Below are 22337 nucleotides of genomic sequence, written 5' to 3' on the forward strand. Positions count from 1 at the left end.
TGAAATGATCTAATTCGAACCACAGCAATGGAAAACTTTCAGTCACATTGTCACAGTCTTTTAAATGACAATGTGACACTAAATAAAATGACTGGTTTCATTCCAGGGTCTGCTTTGCAAAGTTTTCAGCTCACCCTAATCTCTCTTCTTATCGTAAGAAATAAAAATGTTAAGTGTGACCATAGCTGAGCAATCTTAAAAGCTACTAGCTTACTACACTTATCCTACTCATACAATATCACTATTTTCCTCTTTCAAAGTTCATAATACATAAAAGCAAACATGGTTCACTGAAATATTTTTATTACAATATAATACTCAAAATAAATTGCTTTCCGTTCAGTGGTGAAAATGATTTTTTTTTAACCAAAATATTTTCACAATACATCAAAAATAATTTGAATGTAAGTCCTAGAAAACATGAAACAGCATAAATATGTTCAGAATCTCAATGGAAAACAACTTTTTCTGCCATCGTCGTTCGTCATGGAGAAACATTATTAACAGCAACATATTAAAATCATTCAGGAAGATAAAATCTTACCAGGAAATGAGGTCCCATGACCACAAACAGTAAATACAACAGAGAACGGTAATTCCAGGAGATATTAGTGACTAAATTGACTTTTGTTGCTTCACGCAAATGCTTGCTATGTATCGTTTATTCCTCTTTTCCCATTAACTACACCACTCCATTCGAACACAGGGCAAAAGAACACTTGCAAAGTTCGATCCATCTATTCCCACGTGTGTTGTTTTCATCTGACATTTGGCAGGTATTGATAAAAGACTGCATGCTAATGGCAACATTTGCCGCTGAAGGGAGAGCCTTGTGCTGTGTTGGCTCATTGCCAGCATGCTCGGAGGTGAAAACAGGGCTGTGAGTCAAGCCTTGGTTGATGAGCAAGCCTTGCTGTTAGAACAGTGCAGCTGCACACTCAAAGAGACTCTCTGTTGGTCATCTTGAATAAGACGACAACACACACACACACACACACACACAAAAAAAGCCTACAGTGGACTGGAGTCTATGCTGCTGCTGTGGGAGCTTGACTGCTATTCCCGTGACGATTACGTGAAGCCGGGCCCTTGGCTTTTCACAAGCTTCTTCAATTGTTCCCTTGTTTACCTCTTTCCCTACATGCAGGATGTTTTCAAGAGAACAACTGACACTGAATTGGGAACAGCAGAAGTCAGTTAGGGCGTAGTAAGTGTTGAAGTAGGGGCCATCAAAATGCAAAGTGGGGGTAGAGACGATGGGCATATAATTGAAAGACTACATGGGGGGAAAAATAATCATGCGTTTGTAACAGGTAAACTATATATAGATAGACTCCCATTTCTGTTTAACCACGCCACCACCACCCCGTGAAAAAAAATAACATTCCAAAACATCGTTAAAAACAAAAATGACAAAATGTATAAATATTATAAAAATGTGTTTCAAATTCAACATGTAAGTTGATGGAAACACTTCTCTTCTTCTTTTATAAATGCTAACAAATGACACGTCGTCAGAATGGGGTCGAATGGAAAAATTCTGCACTCTGTAGTACAGTAAATATAACGTACAGTTTTACTGGAAAAAGTTTGTGTGTGTATATGTGTTAACGGACGTTAGAAAAAGTAGAAAGGCATGGACATAAAAGAGCACAATGTATCCTACCAGGCACTAATTATTAATTAGCATAATGTGTGAATGCATGTCTTCCTGTTGGAATGTGATGTTGCGGGTCACATTGGTAACGTGACCATTCTCATATTGCTGTGCTGGAAAAATGTTTAATACTGCTGCTCATTTTAGTACAAATTCCCTCTGAATTCCATTCCAGAGTTGACAAAATGAAAGGCATGTTGGTCTTACATAGTAAGAGGATGTGCTGCTTGAACAGAAGCCAACACCGATCCAAGCTGTCTTGTGTTTGTTGCGAAGCGCTAAAAGCAATGATATCACAGCCACTCAGGTTGTGGGTGTGTGTTAACACTTATGGTAGATGGGGTCAAGCCTGCAGAGACAAACGCCACTCGCTCTGCTGGCTGGAGTCGGGAGAGTCGCTTGAACAGCTGCTCCTGGTTCTGCTCCCGGTTCTCATGTGCGCACAAATAGAACCCCCAGTGAAGTCTCATGATCTGTTCCATCAAATGAATCTACATAGGTATGATGAGAAACTACATTTGGTGCTTGTCCAACTCAGACTCATATGTTGCACGAATTCTAAGTACAAGTCTGTGTTCTTTGATTGGAACGATTGCATGACATGAACTTATTACCATAACTGACAGGAAGATGCTATGAGGGAGTGCTGTGTATGAGTTCATTCATCAAAGCCAGTCCTGATCTGGTCCTGTTGGAATATTCTAGTTACTGTCCAAGTTTGAAAGTAAACATCAGAGGGGAGGCACCTTGTCCTCATACTGTGGTGGCGGGGTGAGAGGTTCTATTGTGATCCCAGCACCCGGTTGAGAATTGGGCACCTTCTCCGATTTGATCCTCCGGATTTTGATGGGGAGAAGCTTGCGGGCACTTTTACCAGGTTTCCGATTTGAGGCAGAAGCAGCCGCAGGTGTGGCACCGGAGGTGGGGCCAGGCTGCGATCCAGGATCCGCAACCTCTGGACCTTCAAATTCATACTGTACCCCATCAACTTGGACCAAGTCATCGTAGGAGGGGAGCTGGGAGTTGCTGGGCTGAAGGTTGCTCTGACGGACAGGGTACTGGCTACTGCCTACCGCCTCCTCATATGTGGGCACAGCGTAGCGTTGGGTGTCTGGTTCGGCGCTGCAGAAAATAGAAGCAAGAAGAGATAAATAGCACGATTGGTGATTGTAAAAAGCTAAACTGGTGATTGAAACAATCAAAATGCTTACAGATCACATTTTATGGTCTGCTGTCAGCACACTACATAGATTGAAAGGCAAAGAGCCCACATGAAGACAAACTACAGTGGCCCAATGATCTGTCTATCTTGTTATAAAATATGTATTGGGGTATAAAGTTATTTCTTTAAAATCATCTGTCATTTTTGGGTAGGAAATTTTAGTTACTATTGATATCTGGTATCAGTATTGGTGACTACTCAAGAGTTGAGTATCGATTGGAAAAAAAAGTGGTATCGAACATCCTTAATTGTGACCATGCACCATGACGTGCATGTATTCTGTAAATTAACTGACTCGTTTTTTGCAGCCAACATATAGACACAGAATATTACTATTATCATGTTAAAGCAGTGATTCATTAAAACGATTCTGCCATAACATTTTAGTGGGAAGTATTGGCCACTGTTTTTTCCAGGATTCCAAATCTGAATTTCCGTTGCATGATATGGCGACGTTTTAAAGTATAGCCCTTCAAATGCACAAATTTTCTACATAGGAAAAAAAAACCTGTATATTCACTCAGTATTGTCTAAAAAAAACATCCAGACGTTCAATCTTGAGGCGACATAATGCCACGTGGCTGCTGCACAGTGATGGAAAAGGCAGAGTTTTTAAGTTTGTTTTTATTTTAGTTGAGGTGTCACAAAAATAAAAAATAAAAACATCTTTTTATTTGACATCTTTTTACAACGGGCTCATTTTTATTAGTGATGCACCGAAATTAAAATTTTGGGCCGAAAACCAAAAATGAAAAATGCTTGGCCGAAAACTGAAACAGCGAAAAAAAATTATGCCAATTTTTACTATGATTGCATTCATTATAATTAATTAAAATTATAATATTATTATAAAATATTTATTTAGCACTGGCATTTTAACAAAGCAGAATATAAATTTAAATGTGCCCACACCGCAGACATGTTGGCTAATGGTACATTAAACAAACGAGGGTTGAGCATTTTCTGGCGGTGCGATTGCACTTGATAGTCAATGTAGTTCGCACAGGTGGACAAGGTGTGGCACACTTAAAATCCGCACACTAACATATTGACCACAGTTTAAAAATAAATAAATACATCTAGTCACACAAGCTAATCGGCTTCGGGAACGGACTGCAAAGTTACACACAGCGTCCTGTATAGGTCTGCCACCACCCGGAGATAGCAGTAAGTGTTTCCGTGTTTAAAACTGTTGATAGCAATAGTGCTAGCATTAGCCAAAGTATTTAGCACGGCCACCGTAAAAAAGTGGAAGCGTTCGAGGGGCTCTTATAAAAAAAAAAGGGGGGAAGCACTGCAGGAGAAAGAGCGGCTCACCTGTACTGCAGTATACGGCAGTTCTGTCTATTTTCGATCCGATTGAGCCAGCAAGAAGAAAAGGCGGACACTAACCTTCATGTTCGCTGTTTAATTCAAACAGACGCTTACTTACGTCACCACAACGTATTTTCGGCCATATTCTTCCGGCTTTAATTCTATTTCAGCCGAATGCCGAAAATGGCAAAAAATAGTCATTTTCGGCCAACATTTTTCGGTGGCCGAATATTCGGTGCATCACTAATTTTTATCCTCATTTTAGTTAGCACAGTAAGGAATCAAAAAAGTTACAAACTTTTTTTTTTTCTGGTGGAAGAAGAGGCTCTTATTTTGGTTGGTTCAGTTCTTATAATATCACAGAATACAATATTCTGTGGGTCTGGAAAGATCAGTCAAAATAGTCTAAAATGGCTGGTTTTACAATTGGCAGGCAGTGAAAGAGTTAAGACACATATGGGACACACTTTCGTCCAAATACCTCAAAGCATCAAGAATAACAGCACACTTTTCATCCTATCTTTAGAACCTAGAGTCGTACATATAAAATTTGGAGGAGGTCGGCTGCGCCTAGTTTTGGGACACCGCTCACTGCAAAAATTCTGTCATCATGAAAACTGTTATGAAATCAGTGTCACTGATGTACCAGAAACAGTCGGAAGTCATTCCTAAAACTGTCGAAGAAGAGCTGGAGTTAATTCCAGACTACAAAAGTGTCGGACAATTCAGTGGATTTTCACACAGGTAAACATTGTTTTTTGTTCTTTCTTGGTAAGTAAATTGCTAAGAAATAAAGTCACCAGGAAAGCTGCAAAGCCTCTCTAAAATACGCCTGTTTTGAAAAGGCGGACGATCGTGTCACATGCAACTAAGTCACTGACTAAGTTTACATGCAGGCAATAAAACTTTAAAAACCCGAATATTGGCAATATTCTGTTTTTTTTAAGGCCATGTAAACACGCGCAAAAACCTGAATATGCTCTTATTCGGGTTTTTAAAAACCTGAATAAGAGCCCTGGGTTACTCATATAAACGCAGTCGGAATATTTTGATCGATCGGGGCAATGTTTTTCACTTTCCTTCTTCGCTGATTTGATTCGCAAGGAATCTTGTTCTATGTCTATGTAGTCACTATTTGTATGCGCAGCTCCATCCTACTTGCTAAAGGAGCCTCCCTTGAATACACTTATTTCTTCAAAGCATTATTTTGTGTCTCTACGGCGACAACTGTGCACTTATAGTAAATACAAGTATATAAATCCGCGCTTCTGGAAACCACCGGAAATACTCAAGCCGTTGTCAACAAACATGACACTTGCAGCAAAGAACCACACTCCTGGAGCGGGGAGGAAACCGACTACTTCATTTAGAGTGGTGAGTTACATAAATATAATGTCTTTTATTGAATGTATAGTAAGTTAAAATTGAAAATGACGTTATTTATGTAATTACGATGTCCGCGCGTCGCGATCCAAACGGGTTATTCCAATCGAGCACAAATGAGCATGTAAATGAGCCTGTTTCCTCCACGCATAAAAACGTGTTACCTCGATTGTTTCAGAAACCGAAATTTTGACCTTGACCCGAATATTGACTGCATATAAACGTAGTCACATCATTGAGCTCACTTAAGCAAGCTGTTCCAAAACATAGGCTTTGAGTAGCATGATTACTGGGGGCAGAGGAAAACGTGAGCGTTTACTACTTACTTGCGAGAGCGGCAAAACAGAATCTGAAGGAAACGAGCGATGATGAATACACTAAAAGCATTCATTGTATTTTCACTGGTAAGAGCAGCACAATATCACAACTGGATTACTGTACACTCGATTTATTTTCAACACTGCATTGTGATGTCTTTTTAAAAAGAGAAGATTTCACGTACTTTTCTACATCGCCATTCTCCCTGGCTGTCACACCTCTGCGGTTCTGGGCCTCCTGAAGCCTCCGCTGCTCCCTCTGCTTGTTCCTCATCCCCAGACACAAGGACAACAGTAGCATGACCACCCCCGAGGCCACCAGGACAAAGGCCACAGAGGAAGCTTTGCTTTTCCTGTTCCCAGAAGAGTCACCTTCTCCTCCACCTGCACTACTATTGTTGTTGTTGTTACCAGTCGGGCCTGCAGGCACCACGCTCCATACGATCATGACAATGCCGAGGGCCACGAGTCCAACACCCAGAGCGCAGAGGGCATACTGAGAACCAGAATTCCCATTGTTCTCATTGATGCTGCCATTGTTGTTGTTGTTGTTGTTATTGTCATTTGTGTGTCCTCTGCTGTGGGGGCTGGATTGTCCATCCGCACTGGAACGCATCTTGACAGTCACTCCAATTAAATCAGTCGATCAAGTGCAATGAAGTCAAAAAGCTAAAGAGAAAAACACACAAGTATTTAACATTGCTTTAAAAAAAAAAAATGCTTACAACTATGTGGCAAGAGGCTCTGACTGGTCTGACTTAAAACTATGAGGAAACAAGCTGCCTCCACCCTCAGTTTTGCACTTTATGGGAATTCAAGCCCACATTTCAGAGTAAGAGCCATAAAACAAAGTGACATACAATGCCACTGGCACGTCTATGCAAAAGGTGTGTTAAATAGTCAAAGATTTACAGGTAAGTCACTTATTTTCCACAATGAGGAAAAAAGCTCACTTAATATTGCCACACTGACTGTAAAACCCCCCCAAAAAACACAACATACGTGCCACAACAGCCAACATAGAATTTCCTATATTGTATTCATCCATATTAAATATGGCTGATTATGTTTTGTCTTGGGAAGCACTGCTGGCTCTTTTATTTTACACTTGATGGGTGGGCAGGCAATCCTCAGACCTAAATATATGTATACCACAAACATACGGCCACAATATTCACAATGAAATCTTACCAAAAAACCTTGATCCTCGCTTGGCTCCTGCCACTGCTACTGCTTGCAGTATAGGTCATAAATGCCACCTCGTCCATGGTAGTGGCTAGGACTTTTGCCAACCTTGACCAAAACAATTTAACAAATGTCATGAGAATTTGAGAAATTTCTATGTACTGTTAATTTCTGAACATGTTTCTGTAATCAAGCCATTCTGAATATTGCCACATTTTGATATAACAGTGCAAGTAATTTAGATAATATTGAATATATGCCCCCACACTAGTCTCTTTGGCCATGACCTGGCAGCTATGTGAGGCAAAGATCCACCAACTTCAAGTGACTACATGGAAGTATTACCATCACAAAGACAAAAGGTAAACAGCTCCAGTGTTAGCAGAGATTAACTTTAGCTAAGAAAAGCATTATCAAGGTTAGTTTCTAAAAACTGACACACACTCGAATGTCCGACAAAGTTGTTGTGTTGACTTGGGTGCGCGATGGTATTTGGCTTTAGCCTTGTGCCCGCCGCAGACTTCATATGCATAGTTGTGCTACACCAGACTCACAGAATGCCCCTAAATGGTCGCATTTCCCCAAAAAATTTGAGACAGTGTGAGTAAATTTTTTATCCACTCGCAACCGATCATAACCATGGACAGGGTTGGGAGGGTTACTTTTAAAATGTAATCCGTTACAGTTACAAGTTACCTGCTAAAAAATGTAGTTAGTTATGTAATCCAAGTACCATACTATCAAAGTAATGTAACCGGGATTACTCCAATATTGAGTATGCTCATGAAGACAAAATAAAAATAAATATCACCACAATATATATTCTATACAATGTGACCCTGCTATTTGCAAGTGATAGGGACCTGGGCAGCCTACAAATAGCAAAAATTATTGTGCAATTAAAAAGCATGTAGGCTATTGATTGATTGATTGAAGGCCATATGCTGTTTTTGAACTGTCAGTGAAAGCAACCACACCTCAGTTTGATAGATAGATAGATAGATAGATAGATAGATAGATAGATAGATAGATAGATAGATAGATAGATAGATAGATAGATAGATAGATAGATAGATCCAATGAAGATGATGATGCGTGAAATCAACTGAAAAATGAACTTTTATCCCAGTCACAAGTTTAGCCGTGTATATGTTGTGCAAGATGTTTAAATAGTAAAATTGGTGGGAGGAAGATTTGTTTGAAAGGTGTAACTCACATTATGGTTGTAGGCTAGCGGGCTAGCTAGCAAGAAGCTACAGCGCGTAGCATGCCGCTGGACTCTTAGCTCAAACTTTCGCTCCGAGTAAGTTCCAGTGAATACCGGACGCCATTTCCTTCTCCCGTCCGTGAAGTTTTTTCAAATTGCCCGCGTGTGGAGGACACGACTAGTCAGTTCGTTCGTTGCCACCTCCCCGACATGTACCAACAGTCTCACTCGCGCGGGCGAGCACGCACTCTCTCGCTCTGTCCCTCTCTCTGTCTCGCTCGCTCGCTCTCTCATCGTAGAAATTGTAATCCCTCCATGCAATCCCCATTTTTAATAAATGTACCTGTAATCTGATTACATGTTTTTTCCTGTAACTGTAATGGAGTACAGTTACTTTTTTGGGGGGGAATTTGATTACATAACGGCGGTACATGTCTTCCGTTACTCCCCAAGCCTGGCCATGGACACAATTGTACAGTATAAAGATGTTAAATATCAGATAATCATGAAAGCTTGAAGTATTATATTATGGATATATGGGGCCAATAGTAGCTTTTGACAGGGGCCATCCACACTCAGAACCAAATTCCCCCCAGGCTCCCTGACCTTTCGTCGACAACCGTATATGAAAGAGGCATCAAACAAAAAGACGGTCATCTGTCCGTCTTGGACATGATGGCATGAAGCCCATCAGATGGCGGATGTACTGTTTATCAATAGTAAGTTTGAAAGCCCCCACAATCAGGCCCTCACCTAGGGCAGTGGTCCCCAACCTTTTTCCCCGCACGGACAGGTTCATACAAAGTCCACAACTTTCGCGGACCGGCAACCCAGTGGGTTGAGGGCGAGACGAGATGCTTGGCTGTTCGGCGGCTGATTAATTAAAGGCTATAATAACAAACGCAAATTCACTAATTAGTGTTATGTGCCTGCGGCCGAATCGATGTTTAAACATAAATTTTTTAAAGGAAATATTCAACAAAACGTCTTACTTAGGGTTAGGGTTCACACGTTAAGCATGGAATAATGTTATATTAATGGAACATTAAGCCTTAATATTTTATTTTAATGCTGTTCAAACATGAAAGAGCAACACAAAAACTGGGGTATTTCGTATATATAACAATAAATGTGAATTAAGCCAATTTTTTTTATGTAACTATATTAGCAGCGCCCTTAAATGCGCCAATATAACAAGGCAACGCAGAACAAATCTAAAATCCATGAGTAACTCACTCACCATAACACTAAATCAAGAGCCGCTCGCAGCAGAGCCCATGGGAATCACCTGTAACTGTAAGTCCATGCACCTTTGTTTTTCTTCTTGGTCATAGGCTCCTGTGTTGTCTCATCACTGGGCCTTTTCTCCGTTACAAAGAAACTTTCCAAATATGTCTGTTTTTTACTAATTTTGCTAACTTGTCGATTAGCATCAGTACTACGCGACTGAGATAATTAGCATCTTGACATGCGTCAAGAGTCCGTCGTAATCAGAGAATCCGGTCACTTTTCAAAATAAAATATTTTTAAGCCTCGGCTAATCAATTAACCGGAAGTATAGTACGTTTTTTATTCTTTCATTTGTGCGGCCCGGTCCAAATTGGCCCATGGCCCGGTGGTTGGGGACCACTGACCTAGGGCATATATACTGTGCTTTGCACACAACTACTTGGAGGGATGGTTAGCTCACGCGCACACGCGCGCGCACACACACACGCACACACACGCACGCACACACACGCACGCACACACACGCACACTGCAGATCACCAAAGAATGTGTGACATGAGCCCAAATTATGACGTGGACAGCTGAGTAAAGTCCCTTCATTATGTCCCCTCGCAAGCATTTCATACATTTCACCGAATAACTTCATGCAATAGATGGAGATTCTAATACAGCATCGGTTTTCCTGCTAGGCTACTACGTCCACATATGGGCAGTGGGCATGCTGGTGGTAACATTTCGTGTTGCCGCGCGACTCTAACACTTAGCGAGTGCAGTGAAGGGCTTTACGTGCCATCAACAGGGAAGTAGACTGGAATGCTCAAGGGCGAGGTTTGTCCCAAACGCAAAGACAAACTACTAAACACAAAAGTTGAGTCCTTGTTAGAGTTGTAAGATGCTACATTCGGCAATGGAACACAAGACACTCTGGACGCGTAATACAAAAAAAAAAAAAAAAAAAAAAACTACGTTACGTCACAGCGATCAACGGCGACACACCCTGCGGTAGTTGGAAACTTTCCAGTTAAAAGAAGGTTCGTTGTCTAACTTTGGGTACCGTGTGACTTGTGAGCTGCGGCCGAAGAAAGTGGTATGTTGTTTTGTACACTCACCTCCACTAAAATGGTCTTCGTTGTCTGCATTTGGTCATCGAATGAATGTGATGTGCAAATAAGTCGACGACATCACATTTTTAGTGACAAAACAACCGAAATGAACGAGCTGTTTTTGCTTTGAAATAGACTGTTCCAGAGAAGGAGAGGGAGAGGGAGAGCGAGAGAGACACACAACCAGACAGGGAAGGAGGTTACTTCCACTTCAGGGTTAACCCTTTACTGACAACAACCTTCAAACTGGCAGCTCCTCATTAATAAAGTGGCATGGCATTTTTATCTAATGCTTCATCTCAATCAAAAATATGTGCAAATTGGCAGCATTGTGGATTAGTGTTTTTTTGCCTTAAACTCAAAAGCTTCTAAATTCATATATATATATATATATATATAATATAATATAATATAATATATATATATTGATATATTGATATATAATATATATATTATATATATATTTATATATAATATATATATATATATATATATTATATATATATATTTATATATAATATATATATATATATATTGTATATTTATATATTATATATATATAATATATATATATATATATATATAATATAATATATATATATATATTATATATATATATATATATATAATATAATATATATTATATATATATAATATATATATAATATATATTATATATATAATATATATATAATATAATATATATTATATATATATAATATATATATAATATATATTATATATATAATATATATAATATATATTATATATATAATATATATTATATATATAATATATATAATATATTTATATATATACATTATATTATATATATTATATAATATATATTATATAATATTATATATATATATATATATATATAATATTATATAATATATATATATATATATATAATGTGCGTATATATATATAATAATAAATCATGTTAGCTATAAATCAGTGGTCTCTAACTTTATTTTATTTTTGCACCACACACTTAATGAAATCAATATTTCCACAGACTGGTTTAGAAACAAAAATACTCATCATTACACTGAATCAGTTGTGGTAAATAGTGGCAGCCCTGTGCTTGTTTCTGTTCAACTAGGTGGTCCCGTCTTGGAGTAATGGGAGACAATGACACCAGAAGTCTAGCGCTTACGTTAAGTTTGCTCCATGATTTGTTTTTGTTTTCCGTCATTACAGAAAATGGAATGGTAATGGAGGCAAGGTATTTAGCTGCTGAAGTGGTTTAGTGATAAGGATTGTAAATGTATTTGTTGGAAGTTGAAGGCTCTTCTCCTTTTCCTGCCCTCCCCTTTCCAACTTATATTTAATTGAATGCACTCCATGTGTTACAACAATTGTAAAAGAGTTCAACTACTAAACTGGCCTGCCAGTAGCCTAGACTTGTCTCCTATTTGCACGTTTTGAAGCACAAAATATGATGGAGATCCCTAGACTGTTGAGCAACTGAATTTGTACATCAAGCAAGAATGGAAAGCACCTGCATCTACAAAGCTTTGACAATATATGTCCTCATTTCCCAAACATTGAGGTTTGTTAAGAGGAAAGTTGAAGTGTAACATGGGTCAACCTGTCTTGTCCAAGATTTTTGGGAGCGCGTTGGAGGCATCAAATTCAAAATGAGTGAATATTTGGAAAAAAACAAAAAAACAAAGTTGATCAGTTTGAACATTAAATATCTCATCTTTGTAGTATATTGAATTGAATATACAGTTAGGCTGGAAAGGATTTTCAAATCATTGTAGCCCATTCTGCTTTTATTTAGGTCTTACACAACGCCCCAACTTCATTGGATATGGAGTTTGTATATTTGCAGACTATATATATTGTATATATATTTTTTCTTAAAAATATATATAGCCTAAAATTAAATTATTGTTATTTTACTGAATTACCTACATCCAATATTATACAGTAAACTTATTGGTAGTTACATAAAATATTTTTTATTCATGCAACAAATATTTGAATCTGACTAATTTCTCTATCTGTGGAAGATTTCCAGATAAGTTGTCACCATTCGAAAACCCAAACGCTGGCTAGTCATTGTGAGTAAGATGAGGAAGTTGCAACATGCTAATGGGGAATTTAGTTAACCTGCAACTGTGATTTGATATGTGAGTGATTCATCAAAATACTGCAGTCTCATGTGTAAATGTACTTTTTGTGTTTTTACAGCATCAGTTAAGTGTATCCAACTTAAAAGTTAAAGTACCACTTGATTGTCTTCTCAGATTTGTTACATTTTACTAACAGTTCTGCCCACAACAGATCGTGTAAATAGAAATATCCATTCCAGAAACTGCTACCATCATAAAGCGGTACTGAAAATGAGTCCCACGCCAGCCCTGTTGTTCACCCGTCTACAAAAGCGTGGTATACATAAGGAGCATGTTTTTGGGAGTCTTCATGCATGAAGAGTGTCAAATACAGGTGCTCGTCAAAATTCCATTCAAAATGACAAACTTTCATAGATTATAGAGTCAGGGCCCACAATTTAAGTGATTTCAAGTATTTATTTGTTTATTTTTACATTATTAGGGCTTTTGGTCATATAACCCATTAAATCAGGATATCACAAAATTTGAATAATGTGAAGAAATCCCCATGCATGCTTCCCACGATTTTGCATGGGGAAAAAAGATGGATGAATGGATGGTATTTTCAAAACGATAAGTCAATATTCAATAGTTGGTTGGCTTCCCTTTGCCTTAACCACTACTTCGATACGCCGCGGCATTGCCTAGGGGTCTTGGAAGTTCAGGCTTTTTTTTAGGCTTGCTGTTAGCTCTTTGTTTTTGGGTTTGGTGGCCCTCATTTTCCTCATTTCTTTACATTATTCAAATTTTTTGACATCCTGTTTTAGTGGGATTTATGAGCTGAAAGCCCAAATAATGTATAAAAATTAATGAGGACAAGCACTTGTACATTGATTTGCAAACACGAAATCATGACTGTGACTTGTGTGCAATACAGTACAGTAAAACCCCCGGCTGGGACAGTTACAATTAAAAACGTCTGGTGAATGTCTTTGCAACCTTTAACGAACCCTGACGAAAACCAACATTTGCTACACTCACAAGACGGGACCACTCAGTGAGATACCACCTTAAGGGAAAATGATGAAAATAGTAACGCACAGTGAATTGGAGAAGTAACTTTAATCTGATTACTGGTCTGGAAAGTGTAACCTGTTACTGATGGCTAGTTACCAGAAAATGTGGTCATATTAGAGTAACACATCATGTAACATCACTGTCACAATTCTTTCAATTTCCTGTTCTGTGGTTATTGTATTTTTCAATAGTATTTGCTCTTCAAATCATACAACTTTTGACACATGTTTAGAAAAGGGTTTAAAGATGTCAAGTAAAAACAGTGTCAGTGAATAATAATAAGTTAATAGTTGTGTAGTTGAGGCGCTGTGGAGCTGCAAAGTTAATTAATGCACCTCTTTTTTATTTGTTAAACAGTCCCAATGAGTCCCGTCACCTGGCAAAAGAATTAAGAGAAAAACACAAACTGTGGAGCTGCATATGTCAAGTAAGGTAATGTAGCTGTCATTTTTAATATAATGTCCCTCTGTGACCGTCTATTTGGAGGCTGCATCACTCTTGTTTAGCGTCACTTTTACCACCTGTGTCTGGCCTCTACTTCCTGCTGGCTGTAACGCAGCACACATAATTCACTTATATTTGATTTAAAAAAGAAAAGAAAAGACCTTTATCGTTCATACATCACTTATATTCATTTTGAATTCACACAAACATTCGTCAACAACTTTGGGTGTTTGCAAAATTAAAATGACAAACATACATTATACTCAAACATTTTTTGTTAATTGAGACTTGGTACAGTGACAAGGCATCACACACATCAGAGCTACAAAGAAGTATGAATGATTATTTTACATTAATAAGACCTTTCTTTTTTTTGTCAGAGTACCGTTGAATACAAATTCACCATACAAATCCCATTAGTCCACACAATCAACATGTACAAAAATAATCAATATAGCTTCAGCTCTCCATCTTTTCATTCTGTAAAAAAAAAAGAAGTCACATATTCCAGGAGATTCTGTTTTCCTTTTAACAGACAGTTGAACGAAGACATAAGTGCAATCTGTTATCAAAAGGTTCCTCTTCATATCCCGTGGACAGCGTAGCCGTGTCACACTCCGATAACCTCACACATTGGTCACCCCGATGTTGGCGTAAGCTCGGACGGGGCTCCCTTGTGTCCTTGGAGGTGTTTGCTCTCTGACCTCACCAGGTAGCAACCCATAGCTGTTGTGGTAGCTCAAGTCCCGTCCATTGCGCGCTTTTGGACTGAATCCTGTTGGCGGCTATAACAAATATAAATGTGCCGTTTACAGAGTCAGGAGGAATACGTGTAGCAGTGCTTCCATTGAGCCAAGGCACATATTTTACATTAGCAAAATCAAACAACCAAAAATATTACTGAAATAATTAACTCAATTTACTCGCAATTCACTTAGTGCTAAATCTGGGCCTGTTCAGTTGCACACAACGATGTTGGATTATTGGAAACTAGTGGATACACAGGTTAAATCAGGGCCCTTCGGTTGTCACCAAAATTTTGGAAACTGTGAGCTACTTCTTGGGTACTGATTAATGAGAAGGGCAATCAGCTTGATACATACTTCTAAAATATTTTTTTTCTCAAATTAACTTTAATAATTGTATTATATGTTACTATTAACTCATTCACTCTCAGCCATTTTTACTGAAGCAACCCCCTTCGTTACTGGTTGATTTACTTTTGACAAATTTTGCAAGGCCCACAGAATATTGTGTTCTATAGCTATAAAAACATGGAACCTACCAAAAGAAAGGTGAGATTCTCTGATCACTTATACTCTGCTCCCACCTGTTGGTCATTTTTTGTGTGGATATAACTACCATTGCTTTAAGCCACCTTGTCATGTCAGAAGCTGCATCAAAGCCTTCTGTATGCTCTTGCATAAAAACAAACAAACAAACAAACAAGTTTTGGGGAATAAGGACATATTTTTAAAAAACAACAACAACGTTTTTACACATTTTTGGGATCGAATGAGTTAATAATGATTTAAATTGATGTGAAGACACTTATCATGTTAATGAGTTCTCAATATAATTAAGATTTCCACAATCCCCAAATTAGGGCCACCCTCAGACTTCACCGTGTATCAGAACTTAAGTCTAAACAGGAGAATCCCCGCACCTTTAATGTGTGCATGCCCGGTGCGTAAAAAAAAACCCAACTTAAGCGTGAACGGGAGAGACTATGCCCCATTATTAGCACTTGTATCTGTTGTATTGGCACTAGTGATGCACCGAATATTCATCCACCGGAAATGGCAAAAATTAGCATTTTCGGCATTTGGCCGAAATAAAATTCAAGCTGAAACAATATGGTAGAAAGAGCATGTTGTGGTGATCCCCCCCCCCCCCCCCACTGTAAGCAAGTGCATGTTTGAATTAAACACCAAACACGGGAGTGAGTGTCCGCCTTGCTGCTCGCTGCCGTTTGTGAGTACCGGCAGCTTCATTATGCACACCGGAGAAGGAGAGGGTCGCTTGGTATACTATGTCAAAAAAGAGAGCGCTGCTGAGTACTGCTACTCTTTCTCCTGCAGCATCTTCCTTTTTTTCCTTGATGAGAGCCCCTTGAGCACTTTCACTTTTTCACTTGCATTCAGGTGGCCGTGCTAAATACTTTAGCTAATGTTAGCACTTTTTCTATCAACAGCTTTAAACAAGTAAACACTTACCACTATCTCCGGGTGACCACGGATCTGTACAGGACGGCGTGTGTGACTTTGCAGTCCGTTCCCATAGCCGATTGGCTGGTGCAAAGAAATTTATCTATTTTTAAACGTTGGTGAATATGTGAATGTGCCGATTTTAAGTACGCCGCACCGTTTCCTGCTCCAAATAGCCTACAAATGCGTCATCCGCACGCATTCGTACCCGCCAGTGCAAACTACTGTACATTGACTATAAAGTGCAATTGCACCGCCAGAGAATGCTCAGTTGCTCACCCCGCATTTGGTGTTTAATGTGCCATTCGCCAACATGTCTCTGATGTCTGTGCTGTGGACGCATTTCAATTTATATTGTGCTTTGTTAAAATGCCCGTGCTAAATAGGCCTAAGTATTTTAGAAGAATATTCTAATTTTAATTAATTATAATAATAATATTTTTTTTCCCGGCTTTTCGGTTTTCGGCCAAGCTTTTCTCATTTTCGGTTTCGGCCCCCCAAAAATTATTTGGCAATATAATTGGCACCATTCTTGTTAAAGGCCATCAATGTTTAATAGCTGCACAGTTGTTTTAGCAGAAGTATCTTTCAGAAGCATCTTAAAGAGAAGTTAGTATTACTGCACATAACGCTTTACATATATTGTACATTGTGTTTGGATCAAGATGGCAAGATGAGCTCATTGCTTTTACCCACCTTGACAGCCCTCCTCCTCAGTGAGCCCTCATCATCCGTGTGTCGACTGGCAGAGCCGGGCGACCTACTTGGGGAGTTTTGGCGAAGGGGAGTTGGCGGCGTTCCCAAAACTATGCGCTCATAGTCTTGTTTGGCATCTGCCCTGCAATGTTCAAGACTAATTTAACATCTCTTGCTGAAGTATACTTAACAAAGTTTGCATAGAGTTCATAGGAAGTGGGTGCTAAAACAAAAATGTACTGGATCGCGTTTACCTGGCCAGGCCTAACAGATTTATCAGCTCTTCTTCAAGGTGTCGACGAACCATGTGCTTGCTGCTGGGAATTCCCATTGTTGTGGCCAAGGTGTCGCTGGAAAAACTGGGTTCCAGCACCATGACGGCTCCATGGATGCCGCTGCTAACCACACCTTCTGCAAACTCCTGCAGAGATGGACGCAAGGCTTTAGCGATTTTGAAATTTGGCTATAAAAAGAAGCAAATTCACTGTGAAATTGCTCATTTCCTTATCCTCACCTTGAGGTCAATGTCTTTAAGCCATTTGATGACACGGTGAGAGGTCCAAACCAAAAGGTCCATGTTCTGGTGCTCACACTGTACCCGGCGGGCCTGCAGTGCCTGGCGAGCATTTCAACAGGCACTTTTCACTCAAGTGAGATTCTCTCAAGTTTTAGGGGCCAGGTTATGTGCTGCGTGCGTTGCCACTTACGTCCTTGTCAAAATTTAGTGAGTGCAGCAACTCGATGCCCAGCAGCAAGCTGGCCTGGTGGAACTTTTTGGAGATGTTGAGATGGCGCTCAAGGTCACGGCGGGTCAGGGAGTGGAGCATGCGTCCGTCCACCAAGTGGGTGTGAAATGCCTGCGAGTACTGCGGCAAGCCCACGTCGCTGAGCCAGGCCTTGGCCACCCAGTGGTGGTCCATATCGGCAGCCTTGGACAACCTGCACAAGGGCAGTGTCAGTTTTGGCCGTGCATAGCCGCCTCAGCCATTTGATTACTGTTTAGACTCATCATATTTGCATAATATGTGTACTGTGTGAATGGTAGACATGTTTGCATTAGTTGTGTATGTAAATAGACATTCACATTGTGTGCACATTTGAAGGGACAGATAGATGATAACATTGTGTGTGTGTGGACAGACGGATATAGTAATCCCCTCTGCATCACCCACTTCCGCATAAATTAAATCCGCAATATCAAAATACCTTATTTAAATACGCTAGGCATGGTTTTATAACATTCATGACACTCTTTTAAACGTATTAACACATCTTTACAATCATACACACATTTAACATGTAACATATTAGCAAAGAGCAAGCTCGATGGCTATCACAAATTGTACAAACAGTGTAGGCCTACTGATCCTTCTGCGATGACATTACACAAATCCAACAAACATCATGTGACAATTTATAAGAATAATCATGGCCTGAAATGTACCTTATAAAATAAACCTACTGGTGTCACTTTCTACTGCCCAAAGCAGGATTACATTCAATAATTTTCTACAAAAATTAGGCTGTGCTGAATAGTAGTTCCTATTTTGTTCTTCTTTCACGTTGAGGCGTATTCAAACAAGTTTGGCGACATCTAGTGACTGAAAGTAGAATTACACCAGATTTAAACACGCATCAGACCAAACTAAAGCGATTAGCTGTACAAAATAAAATAAGCGAAATTGCTGGACAGCGAACCTGGAAAATTTGGCCGAATACCAAAACTAACCATCAAATGCAACACTCCATTCCATGCAATGTAATGCCTGTAATGTAGTCCTTCCTTCCTCACCCTCTTCCATCCTCAGCCTCCCTGTAGTCTTCAATGGCCAAACGCAGTTTACGACGATGCATCAAACTGGTTACGCCCAAACCAAGCTCCAGGTCTTCATCCGTTAGCCCCAATAACACCTACAATACAAACATGTCAACATAACTCAACTCAGTACATACCTCACTTCCGTATTCATTTTTTAAAGGGTAACTTAACAAGAAATCAGACTCTTGCTCCAACCCTCACTAAGATTTGAAATCGATGCTTAAAGGGGTGGTTGACTGGAGGACCTTTGGGAACTTGCAAATGTGAAGAGGGTTGGTCTGGCTGTGATTGACAGCAGCAACTCGCTAAGAAGGCGTTTAAGGAGGCGTGTACGAGTGAGCCGGTGGGTGGCGGGGGCGACTACGTCATTATCCACTTCTCATGTAATGAGAGGACAAACAGTCAAATTGTGTTTATCCCAGTGTTAAACCTCAAGATGGCACCAAACACGTTTTTTTTTTTTTTTTTACCTAAATTCAAGCTTTCAACAAACATGCACCAAAAAATCAACAAACAAAAAAAATAATACTAGGATATCTAGACAGCATTAGTAGACACCAGTTTATACAGTTTGTCAGCAAAAAAAAAAAAAGTGTACCCCTTATGTCACAAGGACTCTCTAATTTCAAATAGCTTCTGAGTACTATGGCAGAGTAGATTGTTGTATGCTTTGTACATTATTTGTGCTATTTTAAACTCAACTAAGTCATACAATTTCATTGTATTTAATTTAATCAATAGTGAATGTCTTGGTTCTGTATATTTTGATCAATTATTAATTCTTACGGTTCTTTTTTTGCAGTTTGAAAACCGGGTCGGCATTTGTTTTATATGAGTTTCCCCAGATTTCCACACAATAGGTCAGATAAGGTAATAATAATGAACAATATAATGTGTATAATGATTTCTTATTCAGGACATCATTAGTTTTAGAGAATATCCATATGATTTTTGACATTTTCTTTGTGCGACCAACATAATTTATCATCAATAACTACTCTAAGAAATTTATTTGTATTTATTTATTTATCTTTCTATTTCAATTGAGGTTACCATAATTTTGACTTGAGTGATTTGTCTAGTGTCAAAACTATGAACTTGGTTTTGTTTAAGCTTAATGATCATTTGTTCGTGTCAAACCAATTTTAAATGTACTCATGAGTGATCTTCAAGTGTTTTGATTGTACATTGTTGAACTGTAATTACTGATATCTATCGTCAAAATAACTTTTCATTCATTTATATGCTAAACCTCTTGTGCCATATCTTTCTAATTTATTCACATTCTCTTGAGTTACAATAAGACCCGGCATATTTGCGTTTTGTTATTCGTGAAGTTACGTATTTGCGGACTTATTTTTGTAACCCACCCATCCTCTTTTATTTGCTGGAAAATGTAACTATGAAGTGAGTTGAGTACAGAAGTTTCATTAGGACATAAGCAGTAGTAGGCCATTACAATCTATGTTAACGGTGCATCAATTACATACAGATTTGTGTTATTTGTGGCAGGGCTCAGTCCATATACCCCCGCCCCGTGAATAGGAGGGGATTCACTGTATACCTTACCTTCCCACTCTTGACGTTCTCTGAGCAGGTGCGTATGTACATTGGCATCGCCATGACAACCTCCAGCCAGGCCTGCACGGTGCCCGCCCTCCACTGGGACATGGGTGTGCTCCGGGCTAGCTCCACCTGCTGCAGGCGGTCCAGCTGCTCCTCGGGGCCATCCGGCAAGCTGAGGCTGAGGCGAGTGGGGCTGGCTAGGCCGTCCGAGTCTGGGTGAGTGGGTGAATGGGGGGGAGGGAGCGGGGAGACGGGGGAAGGACATGTGGGTGTTGTGGTTGGCAGTGTGAGTGAGGGCAGAGGTGGCATCGTGGATCTGGTGAGCAGTGACATCACACAAAGTTTCTCAAGAGCAGGGGTGGGCATAACTAGGTAGGATTTCTTTTCTTTCTTTCTTTTTTGTTTTTTTAAGGGCAGATGAGCCCAGTCAATTGTGGGAAGAATGAACAATAAATAAAATATCTAAAAGTCAATTTTGAAAATCAAATATAATAAAAACAAAAAACATTTGATTGATATAAAAATATTTTAATTGACCAAATTTAGTAAAATATATGTAAATTAATACAATGAATATTATAGTACTTTAAGGCTAGTTAAAGTAAATGATTAGTGGGCCAGATTAAAGAACGGAGCAGGCCTTATGCAGCCTGAGGTCTGTACATGCCCATTCCTGCCCTCAAGGTAAGAGCTTAATTGATATACTGTATCTCAAGTCAAGTAATACTACTACTACTACCAATAATTAAAAAAAAATGAGATTACATTATGGTATGCACTATTTCTACAATGGGTTTAGTAGTTATAAATATGCTTTTGAAAATAATAAGAATAATAATCGGTCATCTAATATTCGTTCTTTAAAGTTCTTTTTTTATTTATATTTATACAAATTTATTCAATAGAATCTAATCTGGCAATAGTTTTCATGTACAATACAGTATATATATTAATTATTTCCATATCAATCTTGTTGTGTTTTGAGCACTCGTTGAGATGCTAGGAAGTGTGTATTTTTAAACCCATAATTGTTGTGGTACTGTATTGTAGTTTTACTTTCTCTTTACCTGCTTTACCAAGGGTTAGAACCACTACAATGTGAACTTTTTTCATTTGCATTGTGACGTTGACGTTACAAGATCTTCACCAGTAGGTGGTAATGTGGAGCTAATAATAATTGTCCAACAGGCAGGAGACTACAGACTTAGGCATCATCATAAATCATGTGGTCCCCAGTGCAAAACAATTTTCTTGTTAAACCAATATGCATTTCATCCTGCCTGTGTATTAAGTGTTGCCGGTTTGATACCGTTTTGATGCCAAAAATAAACTACACATGAAATGCTTCTCAAAATGCCTGTTGGAAAACACTTCCTGTTTTGATTTCTGTAGGATACAAATGAAGATTTGCCCCTATAGGTTCAAAACAAATCAATATTAATCGACCCATATAGTAAGTAGATCATCACTCAATGCATTGTGGGATATTAACCGCAGCACTAATAAACCATACTACTCTTCTTATACCAAAAACTGTAATAATTTTTCTCTCAAAGCTAATCATCAGAACTGAAGGGGAAAAAACAGATACCAATTTTTGATCATGTTACCATTTCTTACCACCCTACAAGATTGGAAATTGAAGCAACAAAAACTGTGACCCATCTTCTGCACACAATATCAGGATGATTGTGAAATTGTGTTCTGTGGAAAACATTGAAAAGCTCTCTTTTAGTGTGTTAGAACAGTGATTCTCAACTGGTGGGTTTGGGACCAAGAAGTGGGTGATGGACACATCGTAAAACTTTACTGGGGTCCACGGACATGAAGGATCAAACAGCTCG

At 38.9% G+C, this 22337-nt stretch overlaps 2 protein-coding genes across 6 annotated transcripts in view; both read right to left on the bottom strand.

Moving 5' to 3' along the window:
- Window positions 1-286: 286 nt before the first annotated feature.
- Window positions 287-10783, bottom strand: tmem51a (transmembrane protein 51a). 2 transcript variants are annotated; one of them, XM_077585834.1, is made up of 4 exons: window positions 10625-10783; window positions 7085-7186; window positions 6079-6562; window positions 287-2779 (listed from the first exon to the last, which is right to left on the bottom strand). In XM_077585834.1, exons 3-4 carry the CDS (start codon window positions 6507-6509, stop codon window positions 2389-2391), a joined length of 822 nt encoding a protein of 273 aa, XP_077441960.1. In that variant the 5' UTR covers window positions 6510-6562; window positions 7085-7186; window positions 10625-10783; the 3' UTR covers window positions 287-2388. The 2 variants fall into 2 exon arrangements, with proteins under 2 accessions (XP_077441960.1, XP_077441969.1); XM_077585843.1 differs by lacking the exon at window positions 10625-10783 and adding an exon at window positions 9526-9778.
- A 2859-nt stretch (window positions 10784-13642) lies between these two features.
- kazna (kazrin, periplakin interacting protein a) overlaps window positions 13643-22337 on the bottom strand; it is a 138132-nt gene continuing 129437 nt past the window's right edge. For 3 of the 4 annotated variants that reach the window (XM_077585786.1, XM_077585794.1, XM_077585812.1), the window contains 7 exons: window positions 20497-20705; window positions 18901-19019; window positions 17816-18047; window positions 17623-17724; window positions 17363-17529; window positions 17109-17250; window positions 13643-14990 (listed from right to left, as the gene is read on the bottom strand). In XM_077585786.1, coding sequence (XP_077441912.1) covers window positions 14832-14990; window positions 17109-17250; window positions 17363-17529; window positions 17623-17724; window positions 17816-18047; window positions 18901-19019; window positions 20497-20705 — 1130 coding nt within the window. In that variant the 3' untranslated portion in view covers window positions 13643-14831. The other variant, XM_077585802.1, reaches the window with a different exon arrangement.

The sequence above is a fragment of the Vanacampus margaritifer genome, chromosome 1, assembly GCF_051991255.1.
Source record: "Vanacampus margaritifer isolate UIUO_Vmar chromosome 1, RoL_Vmar_1.0, whole genome shotgun sequence".
In the NCBI taxonomy this organism is placed as follows: Eukaryota; Metazoa; Chordata; class Actinopteri; order Syngnathiformes; family Syngnathidae; genus Vanacampus; species Vanacampus margaritifer.

Bases quoted from the DNA above. Each gene is read 5' to 3' on its own strand.
- tmem51a (XM_077585834.1), bottom strand. From the start codon at position 6,509: ATGCGTTCCAGTGCGGATGGACAATCCAGCCCCCACAGCAGAGGACAC. The intron at 2,780-6,078 runs GTACGTGAAATC...TATTTTCTGCAG, and splicing joins GAGAATGGCGATGTAGAAAA to CGCCGAACCAGACACCCAAC.